The following is a 24,067-nucleotide window of genomic DNA, read 5'->3' on the forward strand; positions in this document are numbered from 1 at the left end:
AAATTCTTCTCTTTACCTACATACCATGATGTTGGCGTATCCAATCCTTTTTCTTCCTAGAGTTTCATATACAGTGGTTTTCAATGAAACTAGAACTTTTTCAATTTGACTTATAATTATTTGAACATGCTTTTAAAAAGTGTTTCTCGGCTTAATTTTTTTTTTTTTTTTGATACTGCTCCTCTTGGAGCAGGGCTACCCCATAGGCAGTGTGCCCAGAGTAGCTCAGCTTAATAATTATGGGTGCCAATATGTTAAGAATCTAATCAAAATGATTTACATGGTAAATCATATTAGTTATATTAATAATATATTAGTATATTCAAAACAGTAGCTTACTGGGCCCTGTGACTCACGCCTACAATCCCAGCACTTTGGGAGGCTAAGGCGGGAGGATCACTTGAGCCCAGGAGTTTGAGCCCAGCGTGGGCAGCATGGCGAAATCCCATCTCTGCAAAAAGTACAAAAAGTTAGCTGAGCCTGGTAGCGTCCACATGACTGTGGTCCCAGCTATTTGGGGGAGACTGAAGTGGGCAAATCACCTGAGCCCGGGAAGTTGAGGCTGCATTGAGCTGTGATCGTGCCATTGAACTTCAGCCTGGGCAACATAGTGACACCCTGTCTCAAAAAAATAAGAATAAAAAAAAATCATAGTACCTATTTTATAGGAAGATTATGAAGATTGAGTTAATACATATAACTTGTATGAAACAGTCCAGTATATAGTAAGTGCTTGATAACTGTTAGCTATTGGCATTAGAGTTTTTAAGTACTTGTCACCTTTCATCTTGTTCTACATGCTTTGAAGCATATGCTGAAATATAGCAGGTCACTATAAATAACATTCTAATATTTTCCTTGTTACATGAAAATATTTGCAGTTCAGTTCAATACATTAAGCTTCTGCTATGAGTCAAATATTGCTCTAGGATTTAGGGATATAAAGAAAAGGCCAAGGTGTAATTCTCTTAGCCAAATTGGAGCTTTGGACAATAAAATGGAGTCTGTGAGGCAAACACAGGAGGGATGGGAATTACAGGTAGAGGAAACAGCCTGTGCAAAGGCACTGAGACAGTGCCTGGGAAACTAAAATAATTTAATATTGCTGGAGCAGAGTATTGACGTAGGCAAACTCAGAGACTAGGCAAGGCCTAGGTCATAAAGGTTTATGCAAAGTCCTATAAGGAATAAGGAGCCTTTGAAGCATTTTAAGCAGGAGAATAGTTGTGTTGCAAAAAATCACTTTTTACTTCCTGATTATAAAATCAACTGTATTACTTATACAAAGTTTGGAAAGTACAGAAATGTATTTGATACAGACATACCCCCAAATTGTAATAAATGTAGGTAAATGTATGTGTGCGTATATTTCTATGTATTTTTATCAAAGGAAGAGAACATCGTCCCATATCATTAAATAGCCTTCAAAAGCAGGTTGAGTTCCCTCAGAGGTTTAAACAGAGTTACCACATGACCCAGGAATTGGAGTCCTAGCTATATACCCAAGAGAAATGAAAACATACATATGTCCACACAACAATGTGTACACAAATGTTCATAGTAACATTCATAATAACCAAAAAATGCAAACAACCCAAATGTCTATCGTCTTATGAATGGATAAACAAACAGTGGTGTTACCCAAATGATGGAATATCATTTGATATTATCCAGCTGTAAAAAGGAATGAAGCACTGATTCATGCTGTAACATGAATGATCCTTGAAAGTGTTATGCTCACTGAAAGAAGCCAGTGGCAGGGACCAGGTATTATATGACTCTATTCATAACATGTCCAAAAGAGGCAAATCTGGAAAGACAGAAAGTAAATCAGTGGTTGCCAGGGGCTGGGGAGAGCAGGGAAAATGGGAGTAACTGCCAGTGAGTACAGGGTTTCTTTTGGAGGATGATGAAAATGTTCCAAAATTGATTGTAGTGATGGTTGCACAACTCTGAAAACACTGAAAACCACTGAAATGTACACTTTATTTATTTATTTATTTGTTTATTTATTGAGTCAGAGTTTTGCTCTTGTCCCCCAGGCTGGAGTGAAATGGCACGATCTCGGCTCACTGCAAACTCCACCTCCTGGGTTCAAGTGATTCTCCTGCCTCAGCCTCCCAAGTAACTGGGATTACAGGCACCTGCCACCACACCTGGCTAATTTTTGCATTTTTTCTTTTTTTGAGACGGAGTCTCACTCTGTAGCCCAGGCTGTAGTGCAGTGGCACGATATCCACTCATTGCAAGCTTCGCCTCCCGGGTTCACGCCATTCTCCTGCCTCAGCCTCCTGAGTAGCTGGGGCGACAGGCTCCTGCCACCACGCCTGGCTAATTTTTTTTTTTTTTCCCCCAGTGCAGATGGGTTTTCGCCATGTTAGCCAGGATGGTCTCAGTCTCCTGACCTTGTGATCCATCAGCCTCAGCCTCCCAAAGTGTTGGGATTACAGGCGTGAGCCACTGTGCCCGGCTAATTTTTTGTATTTTTGTAGAGACGGGGTTTCACCATGTTAGCCAGGATGGTCTCATCTCCTGACCTGGTAATCCACCCGCCTCGGCCTCCCAAAGTGCTGGGATTACAGGCGTGAGCCACCACGCCTGGCCTGAAAGGTACACTTTAAATAGGTGAATTGTACACTATGTGAATAAAGCTGTTACCAAAAAATTGAGGAAAAGTTTAAGACAAATTAAGGGAAAAGAAACATGTTAAGTAACTGCCTTCAGTCATGCAGCCAGACATGTGGGAGCTGAGATTTGAACCCAGGCAGTCTGGCTCCAGTGTCCGTGGTCTTAGCAACACTGTGCTATGCTGTTTTCACCTCAATATCAGTTTCCTTAGGATCAAGCTTTCAATTGAAGTTAGAGTTGAAGTATGTATAAAATCACATTTCCATTTTTAGTAGAATGGCTTGGTAGCAGTCGGGAAGGCCTTTGGAAGGGGATAGGAAGGGGATAGGAGGCTTTTGAAATAGTGCAAGACTTGAATTCAGACAGTGATAATTGAGATGGGGAGAAGAGGACTTGTTTGGGAGTGAGTCCGGTGAGTATGGAGAAGTTGCTTAGCTATTTATAGCAACAGGTGGAGCTGGCCCTCCCGGCCCGAGAACTCTGTTTCACCATGCTGAGGTGCTTTCTCACATTGGCCACAGGAAGTCCGATACCCCAAGTACTGTTCCCTGAATGCCTGTTTTCCTGAACTTCTTTTTCATCCCAGAAGGAGAATGGACAAAGTAACAAAGGTAAATCATCTAGATTTAAATTTGTCTAAAAACAACTTTACCAGTTCAGGTTTTAAGTAGTAAAATCGGTGCAAAGATGGAGAGAATTCATGATTTTGGCTTTAAGAGTTTAAATATTTATGAAAGGCTTTGCAGTCATATTGATCTGCAGTTCCTTGAGGCCCATTTTCAGGAGGGCCAGTATTGTTATCTTCGCCTTATATATCAGATAGCTAAGCCTTGCGGAAATGAAGAGAATCCAATAATGTCCCAAAGGGAAGTAACTGCAACAGCAACACATTTTCCCTAGAAGGCATAGGGCGGCATGGATAAGGAGAGAATTCTTTTAATTTAATTAATGTTAATTATTTTAATATGTTTAACTTTTACCTTGAACTAGTCAACTGGGGTCTTTGAAGACATATGGAGTGCCCATTCTTATCAAGCATTTTCCATTCCAAAGTAGGAATTCCAGCCTTCAGTTTGTAGCATAAAGTGTTATTTTTCCATGGTCAATCATTTTTACCAGAACTATTCACTTTTGAGTAAGGTGAGAAAAAGTATAGTTAATATGAAGTTGGTGGCCACAGCTGGGGCACTGTGCCTCAATTTTGCCTTTGATACTACATTTTGAAAGCTGCTTAAATGATGATGCTGGGAAGGGCCTGTGATGGCGTGTCATCCTTCTGGTGAATGTTGATGGCATAACCCTCAGTTCCCAGCAGGTGGAGTGTGACTACAGGAGATCTTGTTCCATGCACCAGCACATTTGCCCTTTCAAAGCAGAGTCATGTCAGAGAGGATTTCAGAACTTCCTGCCATTGCTTTTTCCTGTTTCTTTTTAGGGAATGAAACTCTTTTAAAGAAAGGAAGCATTAATTAGTAAATTATTTAGCTCTTTGCTCACCAGGGAGTTGGCAGTTGAGCAGTGGGGTTTATCAACCTCAGGGAGAGCTTGGGTTTGGGTTTGTCACTCAAGATGGCTTTGGCAGCATCAGCCTTTGAGAAGGCTTTGGATGCTTGGTTTCGCTCTTGGTAGCCTCAGGCATCCCCAGCTCAGCCATTCTAAGTGTGCTACTGGTTCTGCCAGCCATGCTGACCCTTCTGTCCCTCAGAGGGGACAGGCCCTGCTGACCCTTCATGGAGGAGCAGGGCAACAGATGTGGCCCTACAGGATCAACCTAGACTGCTCCAAGGGTCACAGGAGCACCCTGAGTCTTGGAGCTCCCCAAGGTTGCCCTGTCCCCAGCAGAGTATGTGGAGGAAGAGTCCCAGTCTGCATCCTCAGCCCTGCAGGCCGCTCTCTCAGTTCTAACCTGGGCCCAGGCCTTGGCCAGGGTGCATTGCGGGCCAGTTTGCTCACATCCAACACAGCGTATCTTCAACTGGGCTGGGAATTTGGATCTCGCCCTGAAGCTCCTGGAAATGCACCTCAGCCTACTGTTCCATTACTGCCTGACAGACCATCCCGACTTGGTGGCACAAAACAACGACATTCACTTACGATGGTGGTGATGAGCCTGCATGGTCTGGGAGCTGTGGGCTCAGTGAAGCTGTTCTCCCTCAGCATGTCTATCCTGTGCAGTCAGGTGGAGCGGGGTGGGGCCAGCTCCAGGCACTCACACGCAGAGTGGTGGTCGGTGCTGGCTGTCACCTGGGGTCTCAGCAGGGGCCCTTGACGAGAACACCTCTGTGGCCTTTCCTTGTGGCCTGGGCTTCCTCCAGGCATGTTGCCTGGGTTCCAAGGATGAATGTCCCCAGAGAGAGCCAGGAGGAAGCTGTATCACTTTTTCTAACCCAGCCTCTGAAGGAAGTCAGTCATTTCTACTGCATTCTGTTTCATGCAAGTGAATTACTTAGGGCCCCTCACCTTCAGAGAAAGATTACATTCCTCTTCTTGATGGGAAGGAGGTTGTGTCAAAGACTGCAGGCATTTTAAAACCGCCACCACACTCTGCATCCCTGGACCCTAGAGAACCGCCTTAGTTGTTAGTTGAATCTGCCAGGTCGCTGTTCTGAACTAGCCTTTGGACTCCCAGGCGGGGGGGGGCGGGAAGGTGGTGAGAGACTCTCCCTGGTTCCTGAGTTTCTGCCGCTCGTGTGCTGCTAGCATACACTGCATTTTTGAGCACAGCTTTTTTCTGGGAGCATTATGTCCATCTGATAAGTGGCCCAGTTTTGCAGATCAAATAAACATGGGAAGGGGAATGCAAATAAAAGAGCTGTGTTTCTCTACAGGTTTTTAATGTTGGAATTTCAGTAAGGAGACCAGTTTTTAAGCCTTCTTTAGGGTTGATTTTAACTGAGTTTTCTGGAAGCCAAGCAGAATGGCTGTGGATTTGAGTCTCACAAGCAAAGTGCGTCTGTGGCGGAGTGAACTCTGTAATGCGGTGTTGCTATGGAGACTGGAGATTCGTATTTGGGGCCCAGGCATGAGAGTCATTTGTCACCCCCTTGTCTCTTCATCCTGCAGCTAAGGCTGCAGTAACCAAAGGCACAGACATGCCCCCAGTTTAATTTAATTCTAGACTCAGGCATTGTTTTAAATGAAGTGGTTACGTGATATCATTGTTCTGTGTATCTTGATAGGAAGTTTTCATGCCTAAAGTGAGATTGCCATAAGCTTTTAAAGAAGGAAAGAAAGGTACTTGCAGCAGAAACTTCTCTCAAAAGGAATTACGTTTGAAATGTTGTATGGAATAAAAACAGGTTGACTATATAGTAACATCGGATTATTATTTTTACCTAGTCACTTAAAAAGGATACAGAAATAGTATCTTTTGGCATTTCTAGCATGAATTGATTCAACCCTTTCAGAAAATGAGCAGTTGATCATTTTTCTGGAGTTTGGAGCCCTAAACAGTATTTTAAAAAATAATGACTCATATTCATAAGTTATATTGTAACTTTCTTCATCCAGTATCTGTGGATTAGCAAAGTAGCAAAGAGATAATTTTTATCTGAATAAAAACAGGAAAGAGTATATCATTATAAAGACAGGGGTTAATTTTAGCTTTTCACAGTGGGTGAGAAAAACAATTCAATATTTAAAAGTTGATCATTTTGTCTTGAGCAGCCAATTAAAATCTCATTTACCCTTAAAAAAAAAAATGCAGTGCCCTAAGTGAAGTAGAAAGGTTAAAAAAGAAAGTCTCAGTGACAGGGGAGATATTTACATCACTGTTATGTCAGTAGTTTGGGATATGAAGAGTCTCAGTAAATTTCACTAGCATGACTAACATGGTTTTATTAAAATAACATAAAGGTTATAATAAGACATCTCCATTAAAGGTTGAGGTCTTGCCACTAGGCGTGGTGGCTCATGCCCGTAATCCCAGCACTGTGGGAGGCTGAGGTGGGAGGATAGCTTGAGGCCAGGAGTTTGTGACCAGCCTGGCCAACATGGTGAGACCCTATTGCTACAAAAACTAAAAAAAAATTAACCAAGTGCGACGATGCCCATCTGAAGTCCCAGCTACTCAGGAGGCTGAGATGGGAGAATGGTTTGAGCCCAGGAGTTGCAGCGAGCTATGATTGCACCAAAGTCTGGCATGGTGACAAAGCCAGACTCCATCTCAAAAAAAAAAAAAAAAAAAAAGAGGAAGTTGAGGTCTTGCATGGCAAGGCATCTTGGCTTAGCTGTTCTTGTCTCATAAAACTTTTGACAGGGAAAATAGAAAGTCCTGTTTAATGCTCTGAAATAAAGCTGATGTGTTTGAGCTGTCACCCAAGTAGCTTATAGTCATGGACAGGTCTTGTTTGTAGCTAGTTAAAGTATCTGCGAGGTGATGTCTCTAGGTAGCAGGCTGTCCTCCTAAAGAGTATACAGTTGTCCCTCAGCTTCTATAGGGATTGCTTCCAGGACCCCCACAGATAACCAAAGTCCAGAGATGCTCAAGTCCTTTATGTAAAATGGCATGGTATTTGCATACAACCTACACACGTCCTCCCATATACCTTAAATCATCTCTGGATTACCTATACCTAATGCAGTGTAAATGCTGTGTATATTGTTGTTATACCGTTTTGTTTATGACATGAAAATGATATGAAAAAAAAGTCTGTATGTGTTCAGTACAGGTGCTTTTTTCCCCGAATATTTTTGACCTGAGGTGGTTGAATCCACAGATGCAGTACCCATGGATATGGAGTGCTGACTGTATTTGAAAATGGTCACAAACATTTCGGCCCTATTACCTGCTTCTCTGTTTCCAGTAGGCTGCAGGCAGTTTGGCCTTTTATCCCTGAGATGTGCCACACTTTGAAATTGTCGTAAATTCTGATTCTCGGTTCCCAAGGCAAAAGTTCCACAGATAATCTCTCTCTGTTTAGTACATTGCAGAATGAGCTTCTAGGGGAAAGGGTTCCTTTGTGCAGTCCAGAGGGGCTGCTTTGGGGACATTCACATGGGTGGTTTGGGAGATCATTGAGCCTAGCTAATGGGTTTTGGTACTCGATCCATCATGTACCACTTGGTCTGTGTTGAGAAAGTTTGCATAGATGTTCTCCAATACTTACTACTGCAATATGGGATTATGAATACTATTCTGTAGAATTTTCATCTTTGGAAGTTTTAGCTTATCTAATTTTGAACTATGCATATATATGAAAAACTTTATTTGTATTTATTTACTTCTTTGAGACAGCTCTGTTGCCCCGGCTGGAGTGCAGTGGCATGATCTTGGCTCACTGCAACCTCTGCCTCCTGGGTTCATGCCATTCTAGTGCCTCAGCCACCCGAGTAGCTGGGATTACAGGGGCGTGCCACCATGCCCAGCTAATTTTTGTACTTTTAGTAGAAATGGGGTTTCACCATGTTGGCCAGGCTGGTCTCGAACTCCTGGCTTCAAGCAATTCACCCGCCTCGGCTTCCCAAAGTGCTGGGATTCTAGGTATGAAGCCGCCATGCCCCATCTGAAACAATTTTTTTTTTTTTTTTTTGAGACGAAGTCTGGCTTGGTCGCCCCAGCCTGGAGTGCAGTGGCATGATCTTGGCTCACTGCAACCTCCTCCTCCCGGGTTCAAGCAATTGTCCTGCCTCAGCCTCCTGAGTAGCTGGGATTAAGAGAGTGCACCACCATGCCTGCTAATTTTTGTATGTTTGGTAGAGACGGGTTTCCCCATGTTGGCCAGGCTTGTGGTTTGGGGCAGTGCTACCTCCTTTCGTCTAAAATGTCCTTCAAGAAAGAGGGCAGGTGGTGTGGGCAAAGAAGTGCTAACACCGATGGGGATTTGCCTGTTTCTGCCGAGACCAGGGTGGCTTGGCTTCAGTGTCTTTAGGGCTGCCCACGGGGGGCTTCCGAGCTGACAATCCTAGAGCCTTCCAAGCTACCTGCTCTAAGGCCTGGTGGGAGTGGTTTTATGCTTTACCAAACTGGCAGAATGATGGAATCTCTTCTGCATTCTTATTTTTCCTAGCATGAGTCAAGTAGTCCAAAATTTTATTTAAAATAAAGTGTCCTGCAGATATGAATTGTCCCCCAGATGACTTCATAATACAAAAACAGAGAAAAAGACACAGGTTTGATTTAGGCATTTTGTGAGCTCAGTATAGAATAAAACATTTCTTTTCTTTTTTTTTGAGACAAAGTCTCGCTCTGTTGCCCAGTTGCCCAGGCTGGAGGACAGTGGCAGGATCTTGGCTCACTGTAACTGCTGTCTCCCAGGTTCAAGTGATTCTCATGCCTCAGCCTCCTAAGTAGTTGGGATTATAGGCGAGCACCACCATGCCTGGCAAATTTTTGTATTTTTTTAGTAGAGATGGGGATTCACCATGTTGCCCAGGCTGGTTTCCAACTCCTGGCCTCAAGGAATCTGCCCACCTTGGCCTCCCAAAGTGTTGGGATTACAGGCGTGAGCCACCACCAGCCCTAGAAACGTTTATTTTCTTAGACATAGAAGAACTAAAAGAAATTGCATGAGGTTCAGTCAAGGGAATCGATTTTCTTAGGAAACCCAGTGAGGATTGAGTTGAACTTCCTGAAAAGGAAATTTTAAGTCAGTTGGTTACAGCACTATGTAAATAAATGTGGCATAAAATAGAAGTAAGTGTGAAACACAAATGGTGTCAAGTTTATTGTTACAACAAAACATTCTGACAGTAAGTATGGTAGTTCTTTGAGAAGAATACAATTATTTTTCATATTGTGGATTTGTATTGATGTTGTTTGTTTTATTTTAATATAAACTGTCTTCCTAGAAATGTTGCAGCAGCTCCACCAGCAGCTGGTTGAAGCTGAACGTAGGTCAATGACATACCTCAAACGGTACAATAAGATCCAGGCCGACTACCACAATCTTATTGGAGTCACAGCAGAACTGGTGGATTCTCTAGAGGCCACAGTCAGCGGCAAGATGGTAAGGAAGAGCCCCAATTGTGTGTATGTCTGTTTGGCAATGAAGAAGGCTTATGGGCATGGACTATGTTGATATGGCAGATGGAGTCTGCCTCTCTCCATTCCAAGCCATTGGCATCTGCCACTCTGTTTCCAAAAGCCAACATGCATGAAGGAGATAAGGCCGATATTTTTTACTGTTTTTATCAAGCTTCTTGCAGTGTTTTATCCATTTTTCTTGACATACTGTCTGCTATATCTTTATTTCTCTACCTTATTCTTTTTTTTTTTTTTTTTGAGACGGAGTTTTGCTCTTGTTGCCCAGGTTAGAGTGCAGTGGCGTGATCTCAGCTCACTGCAACCTCCACCTCCCAGATTCAAGTGATTCTCCTGCCTCAGCCTCCCAAGTAACTGGGATTACAGGCATGCGCCACCACACCCAGCTAATTTTATATTTTTAGTAGAGACGGGGTTTCTCCATGTTGGTCAGGCTGGTCTCGAACTCCTGACCTCAGGTAATCTGCCAGCGTTGGCCTCCCAAAGTGCTGGTATTACAGGTGTGAGCCACTGCGTCTGGCCCTTTTTTGAGAAAATATTTTTCAAAAAATTGAGACATGGTCTTGCTTTGTTGCCCAGGCTGATTTTGAACACGTGGGTTCAAGTGATCCTCCCACCTTGGCCTCCCAAAGTGCTGGGATTACAGGTGTGAGCCATCGCACCCAGCGTCTACCTTTTTAATATTAGCAAAGGATAAGTCTGGCGACAGAAAAATATGTGCTGGCAAAAAAATGAGGGGGACATGTCCTGCTGTCACATAGGAAAGCCACTGATTTTCTAATATTTGTTTCATATCCAGCTACCTTTCTAAATCCCATTAATCTTGAGTTTTTTAAATTGATTCTTCTGTATTCTAGATTGACAGTCATGTTATCAAATAATATTTGTGTTTTGCTTTTAAAATTTATCTTGACTTTTCTTAGTACATTGGCTATGGCCTGTGGGATATTGTTGAATAATGTCATCATGGGCATCTTTATCTCATTCCTGTCTTTTTATAAAGTACGATAAAATCTATTTGTGGACATACAGATATTTAAAAAATTGAAGTACCTGTAGATTCACACTGCAGTTATAAAAAATAATTCAGGCCAGGCACAGTGGCTCACACTTGTAATCCCAGCACTTTGGAAGGCTGAAGTGGGAGGATCACTTGAGGCCAGAAGTTTGAGACCACTCTGGTCAACATGGTGAGACCTCTGTCACTAAAAATATACAATTAAAAATAAAATTAGCCAGGCATGGTGTCTCACACCTGTAATCTCAGCACTTTGGGAGGCCAAGGCTGGCAGATCATCTGAGATCAGGAGTTCAAGACCAGAGCCCTGGCCAACATGGCGAAACACCATCTCTACTAAAAATACAAAAATTTGCTAGGTGTAGTGGAGCACACCTGTAATCCCAGCTACTCAGGAGGCTGAGGCAGGAGGATCTCTTGAACCCGGCTGGCAGAGGTTGCAGTGAGCCAAGATTGCACTACAGCCTGGGTGACAGAGTGGAACTATGTCTCAAATAAATAAATTTAATTTAATTTAAAAAAAGATGGGTCAGAGGAGGAAAGCTGGACTCTTTACTAACCTTTTTAATGTAAGATAACCGCGTTCTCATAGTAAAAGATTGAAACGATTCAGAGAAGCGTATAGTAAGGAACAAAAGCTCCTTCACCACATGCTGTAGATTCATTTCCTTATTGATGTTCAAGACTGACATTGTCTTGTATATTATTTTAGAACAGTTCTCTGCATGTGTGTGTGTGTACACACACATGTACAGCATTTGTACACTTAGTTGGGATCATATGATTCATTACTCTTCTGAAACTTGCTATTTCTCTTTCGATACATCTTGGAGATCTTTCCACATGACCAGATCCACCTCATTCTTTTTAATTCTTTTATACAATTCCATTATAAGGGTGAATCATTATCAGATCTCTGGTGATGAACATTTGGATTTTTTGTTTTTGTGTTTGCTATAACGAAAAATGTTGCAGTGGACATCCTTGTGTATACTGTACATCTTGATTAAAAAAAATTTTTTTTTTTGAGACGGAGTCTCACTCTGTCGCCCAGTCTGGAGTGCAGTGGCACGATCTCCGCTCACTGCAAGCTCCGCCTCCTGGGTTCACGTCATTCTCCTGCCTCAGCCTCCCGAGTAGCTGGGACTACAGGCGCCCGCCACCACGTCCGGCTAATTTTTTTGTATTTTTAGTAGAGACGGGGTTTCACAGTGTTAGCCAGGATGATCTCAATCTCCTGACCTCGTGATCCACCCACCTCAGCATCTTGATAAAATTCTAAAAGTGGAATTGCTAGGGCAAAGGTATGGGCATGAGCATTTTGATAGAGGTTGTCAAATTATTTGTCCTAAAATGTCAACACACGGCAACACCGAATAGGATTAAACTTTGAAATCTTTGTCAGTTTGGTAAGTAAAACTTGGCATTCTGCATATTTTAATTTACATTTCTTTAATTACGTATGAGGCTGAGTATATTTTCATGTATCGTTCTTGGCCATATGTATATTTATTTATTTATTTATTTATTTATTTAATTTTTTTTTTTTTTTTTTTGAGACGGAGTCTTGCTCTGTCACCCAGGCTGGAGTGCAGTGGCCGGATCTCAGCTCACTGCAAGCTCCGCCTCCCGGGTTTACGCCGTTCTCCTGCCTCAGCCTCCCGAGTAGCTGGGACTACAGGCGCCCGCCACCTCGCCCGGCTAGTTTTTTTGTATTTTTTAGTAGAGACGGGGTTTCACCGTGTTAGCCGGGATCGTCTCTCGATCTCCTGGCCTCGTGATCCGCCCGTCTCGGCCTCCCAAAGTGCTGGGATTACAGGCTTGAGCCACCGCGCCCGGCCTTATTTATTTATTTTTTGGTCAGCCATCCATCTTCTTTCCTCATTCTTCTGTTTCAAGCAAGAAAGTGACATGAGCAGATAGGCTTGTGAGAGAAATGGTTCTGCTAGCAGTTTCGGAAGTTAAAGGAGGAAACAGTTTCAGGACTGAAGGTTTGATCCAAAGTCTCAAAAGCCACAGAAAACTCCAGAAGAAGAGAACTGAAAAGCATCCAGTGTTTTTGACACTTAGAAGTTCGCTGGTTGTGAGCCTTGCCACGCGAGCTTCCCTGGAGGAACGCAGGTGGATAGCTGGTCACATTGTATTGAAAGGTGAAGGTGGGTTGAGACAGCAAACATAAGCAGTTCTTTCAAGGACCTTGGCTGTAAAGAGAAGCTATTGAGAGGGTGATTGATAGATAAGGATCTAGGGTGAAAAAAGAAGAAGAAGAAGAAGATCTAGGGTAGAAGATGGGGAAGGTATGTTTTTAATATGAAATATATGTGAACGTGTTTCTAGTTGTAGGAAAGGAATAAGTATAGAAAGAAAGGTTAAAAATACAAGATGAAAAAGGTATGTTTTTTGTTCATTTGTTTGAGATAGGGTCTCACTCTGTTGTCCAGGCTGGAGTGCAGTGGTACAATCACAGCTCACTGCAGTCTTGAACTCCCAGGCTCAAGTCATCCTCTCACCTCGGCCTTCTGAGTAGCTGGGACTACAGGTGTATACCACCATGCCTGGCTAATTTTTATTTTATTTTTTTTAGAGGTGGTATTTCACTATGTTACCCAGGCAGGTCTCAAGCTCCTGAGCTCAAATGATCCGCCTGCCTGAGCCTCACAAAGTGCTGGAATTACAGGCATGAGCCACTACGCCAGGCCTGAAAAATGAATGTTTAAATTTTAATACTACAGAAATTTACTATAGGAATTCAGAAGGAATGGACTCAGGATAATGTAGGAGATCTAGCCTGGGATGCGGTCCCTTTTTCTCTGAGTCACTTCAAATGTAGCTGTGCAACAAGGGATGACAGACCTCTGCCGAAGGATGGACAGAGCCTTTTTTTTTTTTTTTTCTTTTTTTTGAGACGGAGTCTGGCTCTGTCGCCCAGTCTGGAGTGCAGTGGCGCGATCTCGGCTCACTGCAAGCTCCGCCTCCCAGGTTCACGCCATTCTCCTGTCTCAGCCTCCCGAGTAACTGGGACTACAGGCACCCGCAACCGCGCCTGGCTAATTTTTTGTATTTTCAGTAGAGACGGGGTTTCACTATGGTCTCAATCTCCTGATCTCGTGATCTGCCCGTCTCGGCCTCCCAAAGTGCTGGGATTACAGGCATGAGCCACCGCGCCCGGCTAGACAGAGCCTTTTATGTGGCTGAAGCAGACCAGAAGTTTCTAGCAGATAGGCAGGAGGAGAGAAAAGGGCCCAGCCCTTTCCAGCTCCGCAGGGGTGGAGTAGCCCTGCTTCCCATGCAGGCCAGGGGGATGGCCTTCCTCCCATGCAAGGGTATGAGCAAGGGGTGGGAAAGCAGCCGCTTCTACTGCCATGTGGAAGTTTCCCCTGGTGCAATCACGAAGATGCGGAAGAGGAGGCTCTTTTCCAATTATCATGCCTAAAAAAAAGTGTGGAAGTCGTTATCTGCAGGGATTGGTTTGTGGGGGAAGGGTGGGATTCAGGAGAGGTTGTGGTACTTGTACGTTGAAATGAGCATACATTATTTTTCTAAAAAGAAAATAGATGAAAAAAATTCCAAGGTGAGCACTTTCGATGTTGTAGGTCAATCCTGAATTCTCGTAGCTGGTGAGAGAGGCTCAAGAGATGCTAAAGGAGAATGCAGGATCCAGCAGCATTGATGGCAACAGCAGCTTGGCCGCACATGGTCAAGCACTGGATAGTTGATTAAAAGTGTTTCCATCACTCATTCAGCAAGCACTGGCTGAGCCACCTGTCATGTGCCAGGGATATCTGTGACCTCATTTAGCTGCTCACTGCGACTGTTACAATAAAGGTGTGGAAAGCGAGAGGCAGAGCTGTTGGTCTTCTCGAGTCCAGGACTTGAGCCCTGATCTTCAGATATGAAGCTTGGCTCTCTTTCCCCCACATTATGGTTGTCCAGTGACTTTGTTATTTATTTGTAATTTACCAAAATGGTTTAGGATCTGTTTATTCTATATGACAGTGGAGGTAGCTGAAGTGGAGTTAGATAATTTGCGTCTGATGTCTCATGAGCACACCTGCAGTGTGTTAGCACCTTGTTCTGTCAGGGCCGGTGCTTTCTCTCCTCCCAGGAGCTCTGATGTTAAAGCAAATGATTATTTTTCTAGCTTATATATCTCATCATCGTGCCTTACAGTATTTTTCTAGCTTATATATCTCATCATCGTGCCTTACAGAAAGCTGTTGAGAGACCACTCTAATAATTGCCAGCGTGCCTCAGGTGTCCCTCGGTGAATTTCATGCCGTCACCAGATGTCTTTGTGTCCTCCTTGCAGATCACCCCTGAGTACCTCCAGAGCGTCTGTGTCCGCCTGTTCAGTAACCAGATGCGGCAGAGCCTGGCGCACAGTGTGGACTTCACGAGGCCTGGGACGGTGAGGCTCTGCGCTCAGGGCAGGGTGCCTGTGGTCTATCCCCCCCAGTTTAAAAAGAATGTAACTTTAAAAATAGCATGAGAAAATAACATGCCAAAGACTGCATTTAAGCTGCCTTTGGAAGTCTAGAAACTTCTAGAAGGAAACTAAGTCTGTTTTAGAAGAAGGTACAGCTGAAAGCTGGCCTCCTAGGGAGAGTGAGGAGAGAGGCATGTTCTGCTACCAGTTGCAGCCACTCAGTGGGGGCTCCCAGGGTTGGGGATCAGTAGGAATGGATGGAAACTTTATTCTCCTTTTTTAAAAGCACTGCTGTGGTGGAAGTTGTGTGGTCTAAAGCAAGGGCACTTTTCCCCCCCTAACTTTTTACTTGGAATAATTACAAAATTACAAAAGTAGCACAAAGGACACTGGTATACCCTTTACCCAGATTCACCAACTGTTAGCTTTGGCCCCTTCCTTTGTTGTGTCTCTACACATACGTGAATATGCACACATAGGCACACAATCTGTTTTCTGAACTATTTGAAGATAAATTGTATATATTATGACTCTTTACTCCTAAATACTTCAGTGTGTATTTCTTAAGGTTAGGAATATTCTCTCATATAACTATGCAGTTACCAACTTCAGTAAATTTAACATTGATACAGCCTTCTTATCTGTTGTCCATTTTCCAATTTTGGTAGTTGAGTCAACAATGTCCTTCATTGCATTTCCCGTCCTCTGGTCATCTAGGGTCAATTGTCACATTGAGTTGGCACAGCTCCTAGCCTCTTCTAATCTCGAACATTTCCTCAGCCTTTCTTTGAGTTACATAACATTAACATATTAGAAGAGTATAATTTTCCCCCTTTAAAAAAAATAGAACATTTCACTGGGTGCGGTGGCTCACGCCTGTAATTCCAGCACTTTGGGAGGCCAAGGGGGTGTGGATCACTTGAGGTCAGTAGTTCAAGACCAGCCTGGCCAACATGGTGAAGTCCCATCTCTACTAAAAATACAAAAATTAGCTGAGCGTGGTGGCGGGTGCCTGTAGTCCCAGCTACTCGGGAGGCTGAGGCAGGAGAATCGCTTGAACCTGGGAGGCAGAGGTTGCAGTGAGCCGAGATTGTGCCATTGCACTCCAGCATGGGGGACAAGAATGAGGCTTCATCTCAAAAGAAAAAAAAAAAAATAGAACATTTTTCCTTTTGTGTTTGATGTGTCCTTGTAATTAGAGTCAAGTTCCCTGAATCACCTAGGCCAAATGTGACCTCAGTGATCGTGTGTCCTCCTTAGGCTAGCATACCTGGAGGCCCATGGTTTTGAGGCAGGCATTCTTAACCAGGGGAGACACCAGTGTCTCTCAAACTCTTCAAAGTACAGGAACCCACGGGCCAGGAGCTCACACCCACCTGCTGCCGCATTCGCAGGCTGGGTGAGTGAAGCCCTATGAAGTCAGCTGTATAGATTTTTTTTTTTTTGAGATGGAGTCTGGCTGCATAGATTTGGAATGAGGCTCCTGTGTGATCCTGAGGCACCCCTGTGGGTCAGAGCCACAGCTTTTAAATAAGGGTTTGCACGTTAATATAATACTAGAGTCTTAATAAACAGAAGCCTTTTTTTTAGTATTTTAAAGAAAATTTATACCCTACCTAATTCTCAAGTAGATTTGAAGAAGTTTATTATAATATGAGAAAACATAAATATGAGAAACGAGAATGTAGAAAATAAAAATAAGTAAAGAAATTGTGGTTAAGGGAAAATAAGGGTGGGAAAAATGAAAGTAAGCAAGGGCTAACACTGGTACAAAAAATGTGTGCTGCAAGTTGTTCCTCCGGAAAGGTGGGCTGCAGATTAGGCTCTGAGCTTTCTAGCAGTCTGTGCAAAGAGGGAAACACGAGCAGTTATATGATTCCCAGTGCTTATAAAGCAGGAGAGGGCAGTTACATAACTTTTATTATGTAACATTTCCTGTATCCAAAACAACATATGTGCTGCATATGCAGGCTAGGAACCATGACAATAAAACAAACACCCACAAGTCCGCCACATGTGGCCCGAAATAGACCATTTCAGTGCTGCTAAAGTTTTCTACCCTTCAGACTTCTTCCAAGTAGGTGTATTACTATATAATTTAAAAACAAGTTTAAATGCTTTTTTTTTTTTTTAAACTGGATGGTCAGACAACTGCTTCACACAGTTATTCCTGGTGCTAAGACCCCGGGATAGTCTCTTGAGTCAGCAGTTTCTATGGCTCTTCATAGAAAGCACGTAGTCATGTGCTGAAGAGCAGGCGGCCTTGACCACTTCCTCCCAGCCTAACAGAAATATCTCAGAATGGCTGGCTCTGTCAGCTGTTCCACACACGTGGACAGACAGATGGTAGAAGTGGAGTCTTTGGGACATGGCCGCAGTGATTTTAGCATGCCGAAATCTTAGAGAATCAGCCATTTTTTAAAGGTCAGTAAAGTCACCATTGGATATGCAAGTCTTAAAAAAGTAACTTCCTCATGAGCCCTCCAGAAGAAGGACTTTAAGCCACATCCCCGAGAATATGGCTGACCCTCTGTCCACTGTCCAGTTAACATTCGGACAGTTAGGACGCAGAGTGTGTTTACTGAAAATTGTGGCTTTCTCATAGCAATTAGCACGGCAGGATCTGTGTCTGCTAGGAGCACTCCTTTCTTGCTCCTTCCCATTTATTTGTTAATTCATCCAAGATTTAGTGTTTTCTAGGTTCAGTTTATAAAATCCGATTATATCTTTTTTTTTTTTTTTGAGACGGAGTCTTGCAATGTCACCCAGGCTGGAGTACAGTGGCACAATCTCAGCTCGCTGCAAGCTCCGCCTTCCGGGTTCACATCATTCTTCTGCCTCAGCCTCCCGAGCAGCTGGGACTACAGGTGTCCGCCACCATGCCTGGCTAATTTTTTTGTATTTTTAGTAGAGACGGGGTTTCACCGGGTGGTCTCGATCTCCTGACCTCGTGATCTGCCCGTCTCAGCCTCCCAAAGTGCTGGGATTACAGGCGTGAGCCACCACGCCCAGCCATTGTATCTTATATATACAAGCCATCCTTATATTCCCATCTTCTATAGAAGAAGTGATGTATCCAGTTTATTTAAAACTGATGTTGGTTGGACACAGTGGTGCACACCTGTAATCCCAACACTGGGAGTCCAAGGCAGGCAGATTGCTTGAGCCCAGGAGTTCGAGGCCAGTCTGGGTAATATGGTGAAAACCCATCTCTACAAAAAATACAAAAATTAGACTAGACGTGGTGGCTCACGCCTATAATCCCAGCACTTTGGGAGGCCGAGGCAGGCGGATCACAAGGTCAGGAGATTGAGACCATCCTGGCTAACACAGTGAAACCCGTCTCTACTAAAAATACAAAAAAATTAGCCAGGCGTAGTGGCGGGTGCCTGTAGTCCCAGTTACTTGGGAGGCTGAGGCAGGAGAATGGTGTGAACCTGGGAGGCGGAGCTTGCAGTGAGCTGAGATCATTCCACTGCACTCCAGCCTGGGCAACAGAGCAAGACTCCGTCTCAAAAAAAGAAAAAAATGAGCTGGGCTTGGTGGTGTACGGCTGTAACCCCAGCTACTCAGGAGGCTGAAGTGGGAGGATCACTTGAGCCCAGGAGTGGAGGCTGCAGCAAGAGGAGATCGCACCACTGCACTCCAGCCTGGGTGACAGAGTGAGAACCTGTCTTAAAAGAAAGAAAAAACTGATGACATGTTATTAAGCACGGTTTAAAAGGGAGCAGGTGTACGACATAACTGGTTATCCCACAAGAAGTTATCAATGCCATCTGTCAGGAGACAGTCCCACCACCCCTGACTGTCACATTAGCAGCAAAATACAGACTCTGTGTAACCACTGGAAACCAGGGAAGGGAGGATGAGTTATGTTTAGCTTAGTGATACCGTTCTCCTTCTACTGAATCATTGACTTAGGAACACACAATAAAAGCTGCAAAAATTCTAGCCGATTTCTCTAACAAAATGATGAAAAGCGGATGGCGGGGTCACTGTCAAAATATAACAGAATATTGTTGTTGACTATGCATGCGTATATAAAGTTGATTTATGATATCTGTCTCGAGTTCAGATTTACAATGTGTGAAGAAGGAAATTAAGAAACAGTTTAGATGCAACGTCCAGTGACTGGACTGATAGGATTTAGTATTTGGAAGGAGAAGATTGCTTGCTTTTTTAATAAGTTTTTAAGGGGATAAATTCTACTCTAGGGCCCAACAGAAGACCATCAATTTCAAGATAAATACGTGGCACAGATCAGCCTCCTTCACGGAGAGGTTTCAGATCAGCTGGCCGTCAGGTGCTCTGTTGAGCTTGAGTGTTACTGCTAATTACATACTGTAAAGGAGCTTGGCTGGGCCCTGCCACAAAGCCGTTGGTGTCTATAAAGTTTGGTACACTTGATACTGGTTTTTATATCTGGCAGTTAACAAGAATCTGGGCTTCTACCAACTTACTTGCTGTTCAAAATTCAAAAGGGCCCTTAAATAGAGCCCCTCTTTCCCCCTGAGTTCTGAACTGATTGAAATATAGGACAAAAGAGGAAAGGAAAATGGAGCTGAAAATATCACTGTTGGTGCTGACAAAGCTTATATTGGAGAATGTGGATCTTTTTTTTTTTTGAGACAGGGTCTCGCTCTGTCATCCAGGCTAGAGTGCATTGGCACGATCAGGGGTCACTGCTGCCTTGACCTCCTGGGCTCAAGTGATCCTCCCACCTCAGCTTCCTGAGTAGCTGGGACTATAGGCCTGCACCATCATGTCCAGCTAAGTTTTATTTTTTATTTTTGTAGAAATGAGGTCTCACTATGTTGCCCAGGCTGGTCTCAAACTCCTGGGCTCAAGCAGTCCTCCCACTTTGACCTCCCAAAATGATGGGACGGGATCACACCCGAAATGATGGGTGTGAGCCACCACACTTGGCTGAGAATGTGGATTTTGTTTGTAGGCAGGTGGGGTCCTACTCTTGTGCCTGGGAATTACAGAAGCGTTCTTGCACAGTCCTGGACAGCTCTGGCCAAGCCCAGCCCGCTGCCATTGCTGTGGCTGCCATGAGGGCGGCACGGAGGAGCGGAGTTGACACGTCTTCTCTGGTGGGCTCTGCCCAGAGCAGAAGAGGACAGGCAGGGCAGTGATGCCAGCTCTGCCCCTGCCTCACAAGTCCTGCTAGTCACCCCTCTCTGGAGAGGAAGGTTCCCACCGACAGAGCACCTCACAGGAGAAACACCACAAGAGGAAAGAAGTGTGGTTCTGCCCTCACCTGGGTTCTACCTCACCCAGGTAGCTGTGTTCAGAAAGCTGCCCATGTTATCGAAGCTGGCACAGGTATCTAGGCACTCCCAGAGGGTTTATAATGACGGGATTCATTTCTTTGAGGCAAGAGCTGTCCCAGGTGGCCTTTTGAGTTTGACTCCATGTATTGCTGTTCCAACCCATTTGTCTTACTGTAGTCCTTACCTTATCAGAGCCTGTGGCTTGCTGGGATAGGAGAGAAATCAGATTTTATATTATCATCAACTTAGTGATAAGAAGTAAGGAAGAAACTTATCCCTCAGGGCACAAGAGGCTGAGTTTCTTGTTTTCTAAGATTACGCAAGTCTCACAGGTGTGTTTGTTTGCAGGAAACGCAGTGCTACGCTGTTCCTGGATGACATTCTGCTGTCGGGGTTTCTGTCGTGGTTTTGCCCGTGGCAGAGCAGCTCCCTGGCTGTGATGTATTGAAAGTCAGCCCTGGGCACGAGGGGTTAGCGTTAAGGTTAGGGCTAGCATTACACAAATGTGTTAGCCAGAAAGTGTACCATTTTATCTGTGAATGGAACAAAACCCATCTCCTCCCTTCGCTCAGCGCATCCTGCCCTCCCGTGGGAACCTGTTGCCTGTGTTTCATGTGCATCCTTCTAGAGCCTTTAAGTATATATCATTAATTTTTACTTATGTGTATATTTTCTTTATCTTTTAGAATTCTAATTTGAGAACGGCATTCCTCCATCAGACATTTAGGTGGCTTTTCTGTTTTCTGCTGTTTCTAGTGGTGTAGCACACATTTTTCCTGCCAGGAGCAGTTGAAAGTGCCTTGGTTGGTCTTTCTCTTCTTCACCCCCTCTTCCCCCTGGGCAAACGTGAATGCAGAGACGCTGGAGAAAAGGTGTGCCACGAAGGGGGGCCGTCCACCCTATACCAAGCCTCTGCCCTAAGGGCAGGGCAGGAGTGGGTAGAAGGGAGGCTGACCAGGAGCCAGAGTCTGGTGCCAACTCTTAAGGTAGAAATTTGAGCTCCTGCCCCCTGAGTGAGTCCCACATCCCACCTAGTGGCACCTCTGGGTTTGTGGATTCCTTGGATGGGGAGGTTTCCATTTAAATGCATCCTTATTTAGAAAGATGGCCCATTTGAGAATTAATGCTCTTTTTCTTCAATGACTCCAGATAAGGCCCCATTGGAAATAAAAGTTGAAACACTTTATTTATTTGGCTTTTATTTTAGGCTCAGCAGGTACATGTGCAGGTTTGTGCATGAGCAAATTACATGAGCAAATTACATGTCGCTGGGATTTGGGGTACAGATGATCTCATCACCCAGGTAGTGAGCATAATCCTGAGAGTTAGTTTTCAAACCTTGCCCCTCCCACCCTCCCCCTGCCAGTAGTTCCCAGTTATCTGTTATTCTGATCTTTGTGTCCTTGAGTGCTCAGTGTTTAACTTCCACTTAGAAGTGACAGCTGTGGTATTTGGTTTTCTTTTCCCATGTTAATTCGCTTAGGATGATGGCCTCCAGCTACATGCATGTTGCTACAAAGGCCATGCTTTTGTTCTTTTTTATGATTTCATAGTATTCCATTGTATATATGTACCACATTGTCCTTATCCAGTTCATGCTGATGGGCACCTGGGTTGATTCCATGGCTTTGCTATTGTGAATAGTGCTGCCATGAACATATGAGTACATATGTCTTTTTCGTAGAACAATTTATTTTCCTTTGGGTATAGAATTGCTGGGTCAAATGATAGTTCCGTTTGAAGTTCTGGAGAAACCTCCACACCGCTTTTCACAGGGGCTAAACTAATTTACATTCCCACCAACACATACAAGGTTTTTTTTGTTTTTGAGACAAGGTCTTGCTTTGTCACCCAGGCTCACTGCAGCTGTGACCTCCTGGGCTCAGGTGCTTCTCCTGCCTTAAGTCTCCCAAGCAGCTGGGACTACAGACACACGCCACCACACTCGGCTAATTAAAAAAAATTTTTTTTGGCCGGGCGCGGTGGCTCACGCCTGTAATCCCAGCACTTTGGGAGGCCGAGGCGGGCGGATCACAAGGTCAGGAGATCGAGACCACGGTGAAACCCCGTCTCTACTAAAAATACAAAAAATTAGCCGGGCGCGGTTGTGGGCGCCTGTAGTCCCAGCTACTCAGGAGGCTGAGGCAGGAGAATGGCGTGAACCCGGGAGGCGGAGTTTGCAGTGAGCCGAGATCGCGCCACTGCACTCCAGCCTGGGCGACAGAGCGAGACTCCGTCACAAAAAAAAAAAAAAAAAAAAAAAAAAAAAAAAAAAAAAATTTTTTTTTTGTAGAGACAGGGTCTCACTTTGTTGCCCAGGCTGGTCTTGAACTACTGGCCTCAAACAATCCTCCCACCTCGGCCTCCCAAGGTGCTGGAATTATAAGCGTGAGCCAACATGCCCCGCCTTGTGATTTTAATTTGCATTAAAATGGTTTTGATTTTGTGATAGATGCTATAGCATTAAATCTAAAAAGGCCCAGGACATGTGGGTCTTGTAAGGCACCTGCTTCCACCTCAGCCATCTTTGTCAGCAGCTTCCTGTTATGTGGCTTGTGGCTCTGGCCTGAAGCTCAGCATCTTCAGCCCTTGCCTTATCCCCAGTGTGATTTTCTTACATCTTGGCAAATGCCTATGCTTTCCCCACATTGCCGCCATGTGTCCAGGCCATCTTCCTTGGTGCAACGCCCTTGTATTGAGGAGTCTCCCAACCAGCACCCCGACCCTGCTATACCTTGTATACCAATGCCTGTTGCATACCCAGACCAACCTGGTGATGAGAGGGTTTAACAACTTTGTAGGTTGGGTGCGGTGGCTCACGCCTGTAATCCCAACAGTTTGGGAGGCTGAGGCAGGCAGATTACTTTAGGTCAGGCATTTGAGACCAGCCTGGCCAGCATCATGAAACCCCATCTCTACTGAAAATACAAAAATTAGCTGAGCGTGGTGGCACACGTCTGTAATCCCAGCTACTTAGGAGGCTGAGGCACGAGAATCACTTGAACTTGGGAGACAGAGGTTGCGGTGAGCCGAGGTTGCAGTGAGCTGAGATCACGCCACTGCACTCCAGCCTGGGCAACAGAGCAAGGCTTTGTCTCAAAAAAGAAAACACCTTTGTATTAATAACTCAACCAGTGGGTAGAGCTGTGACCGGCCATCAGCGGAGACCTTTCCGGAGCTCCAAACCCAGACTTCCTGGCCTCCCCATGAGTGACAGGTTCACCAGATTTGTGTCCAAATCGGGCTCAGCTTTTCCTCCACACAGGTGGTCTCCCCTCCTTGAATTTCCTATCTCAGTGAAAGACACTCCAGGGAACACCTGGGAAGCCTCTGAGGTTTTTCTATGTCCTTTGCCTGGTTATGGGATCGGAAAGAGCTTCCTCCCTTCCTGCCCACGTTGCTGTTGTTTTTGTGTTTGTTCAGGCTCTCCACAGTTCTCGCCTGGCTTAATGTCACATTTCCTAATTGGTCTTAAAGCTCTTACCTTGCTGGTCATTTGTCACATGGGACCTGAAGTGGCCTTTCTGGTTGTGTCTTGTTTATTTGTACCCTTCAGGTTCCAGGAAGGACTCAGGTGTCTTACAGGCATCCGATCATATTACCCTCTTGCTCAACACCGTCATCTCTTTAGGGTGAAGTGGTTTTCGTCTCCTGCAAGCGTCCCTTGTTAAAAAGCTGGCAAGGCCAGACGCAGTGGCTCACACCTGTAATCCAAGCACTTTGGGAGGCTGAGGCAG

General features: G+C 44.5%; 1 protein-coding gene across 17 annotated transcripts in view; it reads left to right on the plus strand.

Annotated features, from left to right (window-relative positions):
• Nucleotides 1-24,067, plus strand: part of ARMC9 (armadillo repeat containing 9) — a 203,956-nt gene that overhangs the window by 26,315 nt on the left and 153,574 nt on the right. For all 17 annotated transcript variants that reach the window (XM_077957876.1, XM_077957877.1, XM_077957875.1 and 14 more), the window contains 3 exons: nucleotides 3,215-3,239; nucleotides 9,418-9,575; nucleotides 14,938-15,036. In XM_077957876.1, the coding sequence (XP_077814002.1) occupies nucleotides 3,215-3,239; nucleotides 9,418-9,575; nucleotides 14,938-15,036 (282 nt within the window). The remainder of the gene's footprint in view (nucleotides 1-3,214; nucleotides 3,240-9,417; nucleotides 9,576-14,937; nucleotides 15,037-24,067) is intronic.

The sequence above is a fragment of the Macaca mulatta genome, chromosome 12, assembly GCF_049350105.2.
Source record: "Macaca mulatta isolate MMU2019108-1 chromosome 12, T2T-MMU8v2.0, whole genome shotgun sequence".
NCBI lineage: Eukaryota > Metazoa > Chordata > Mammalia > Primates > Cercopithecidae > Macaca > Macaca mulatta.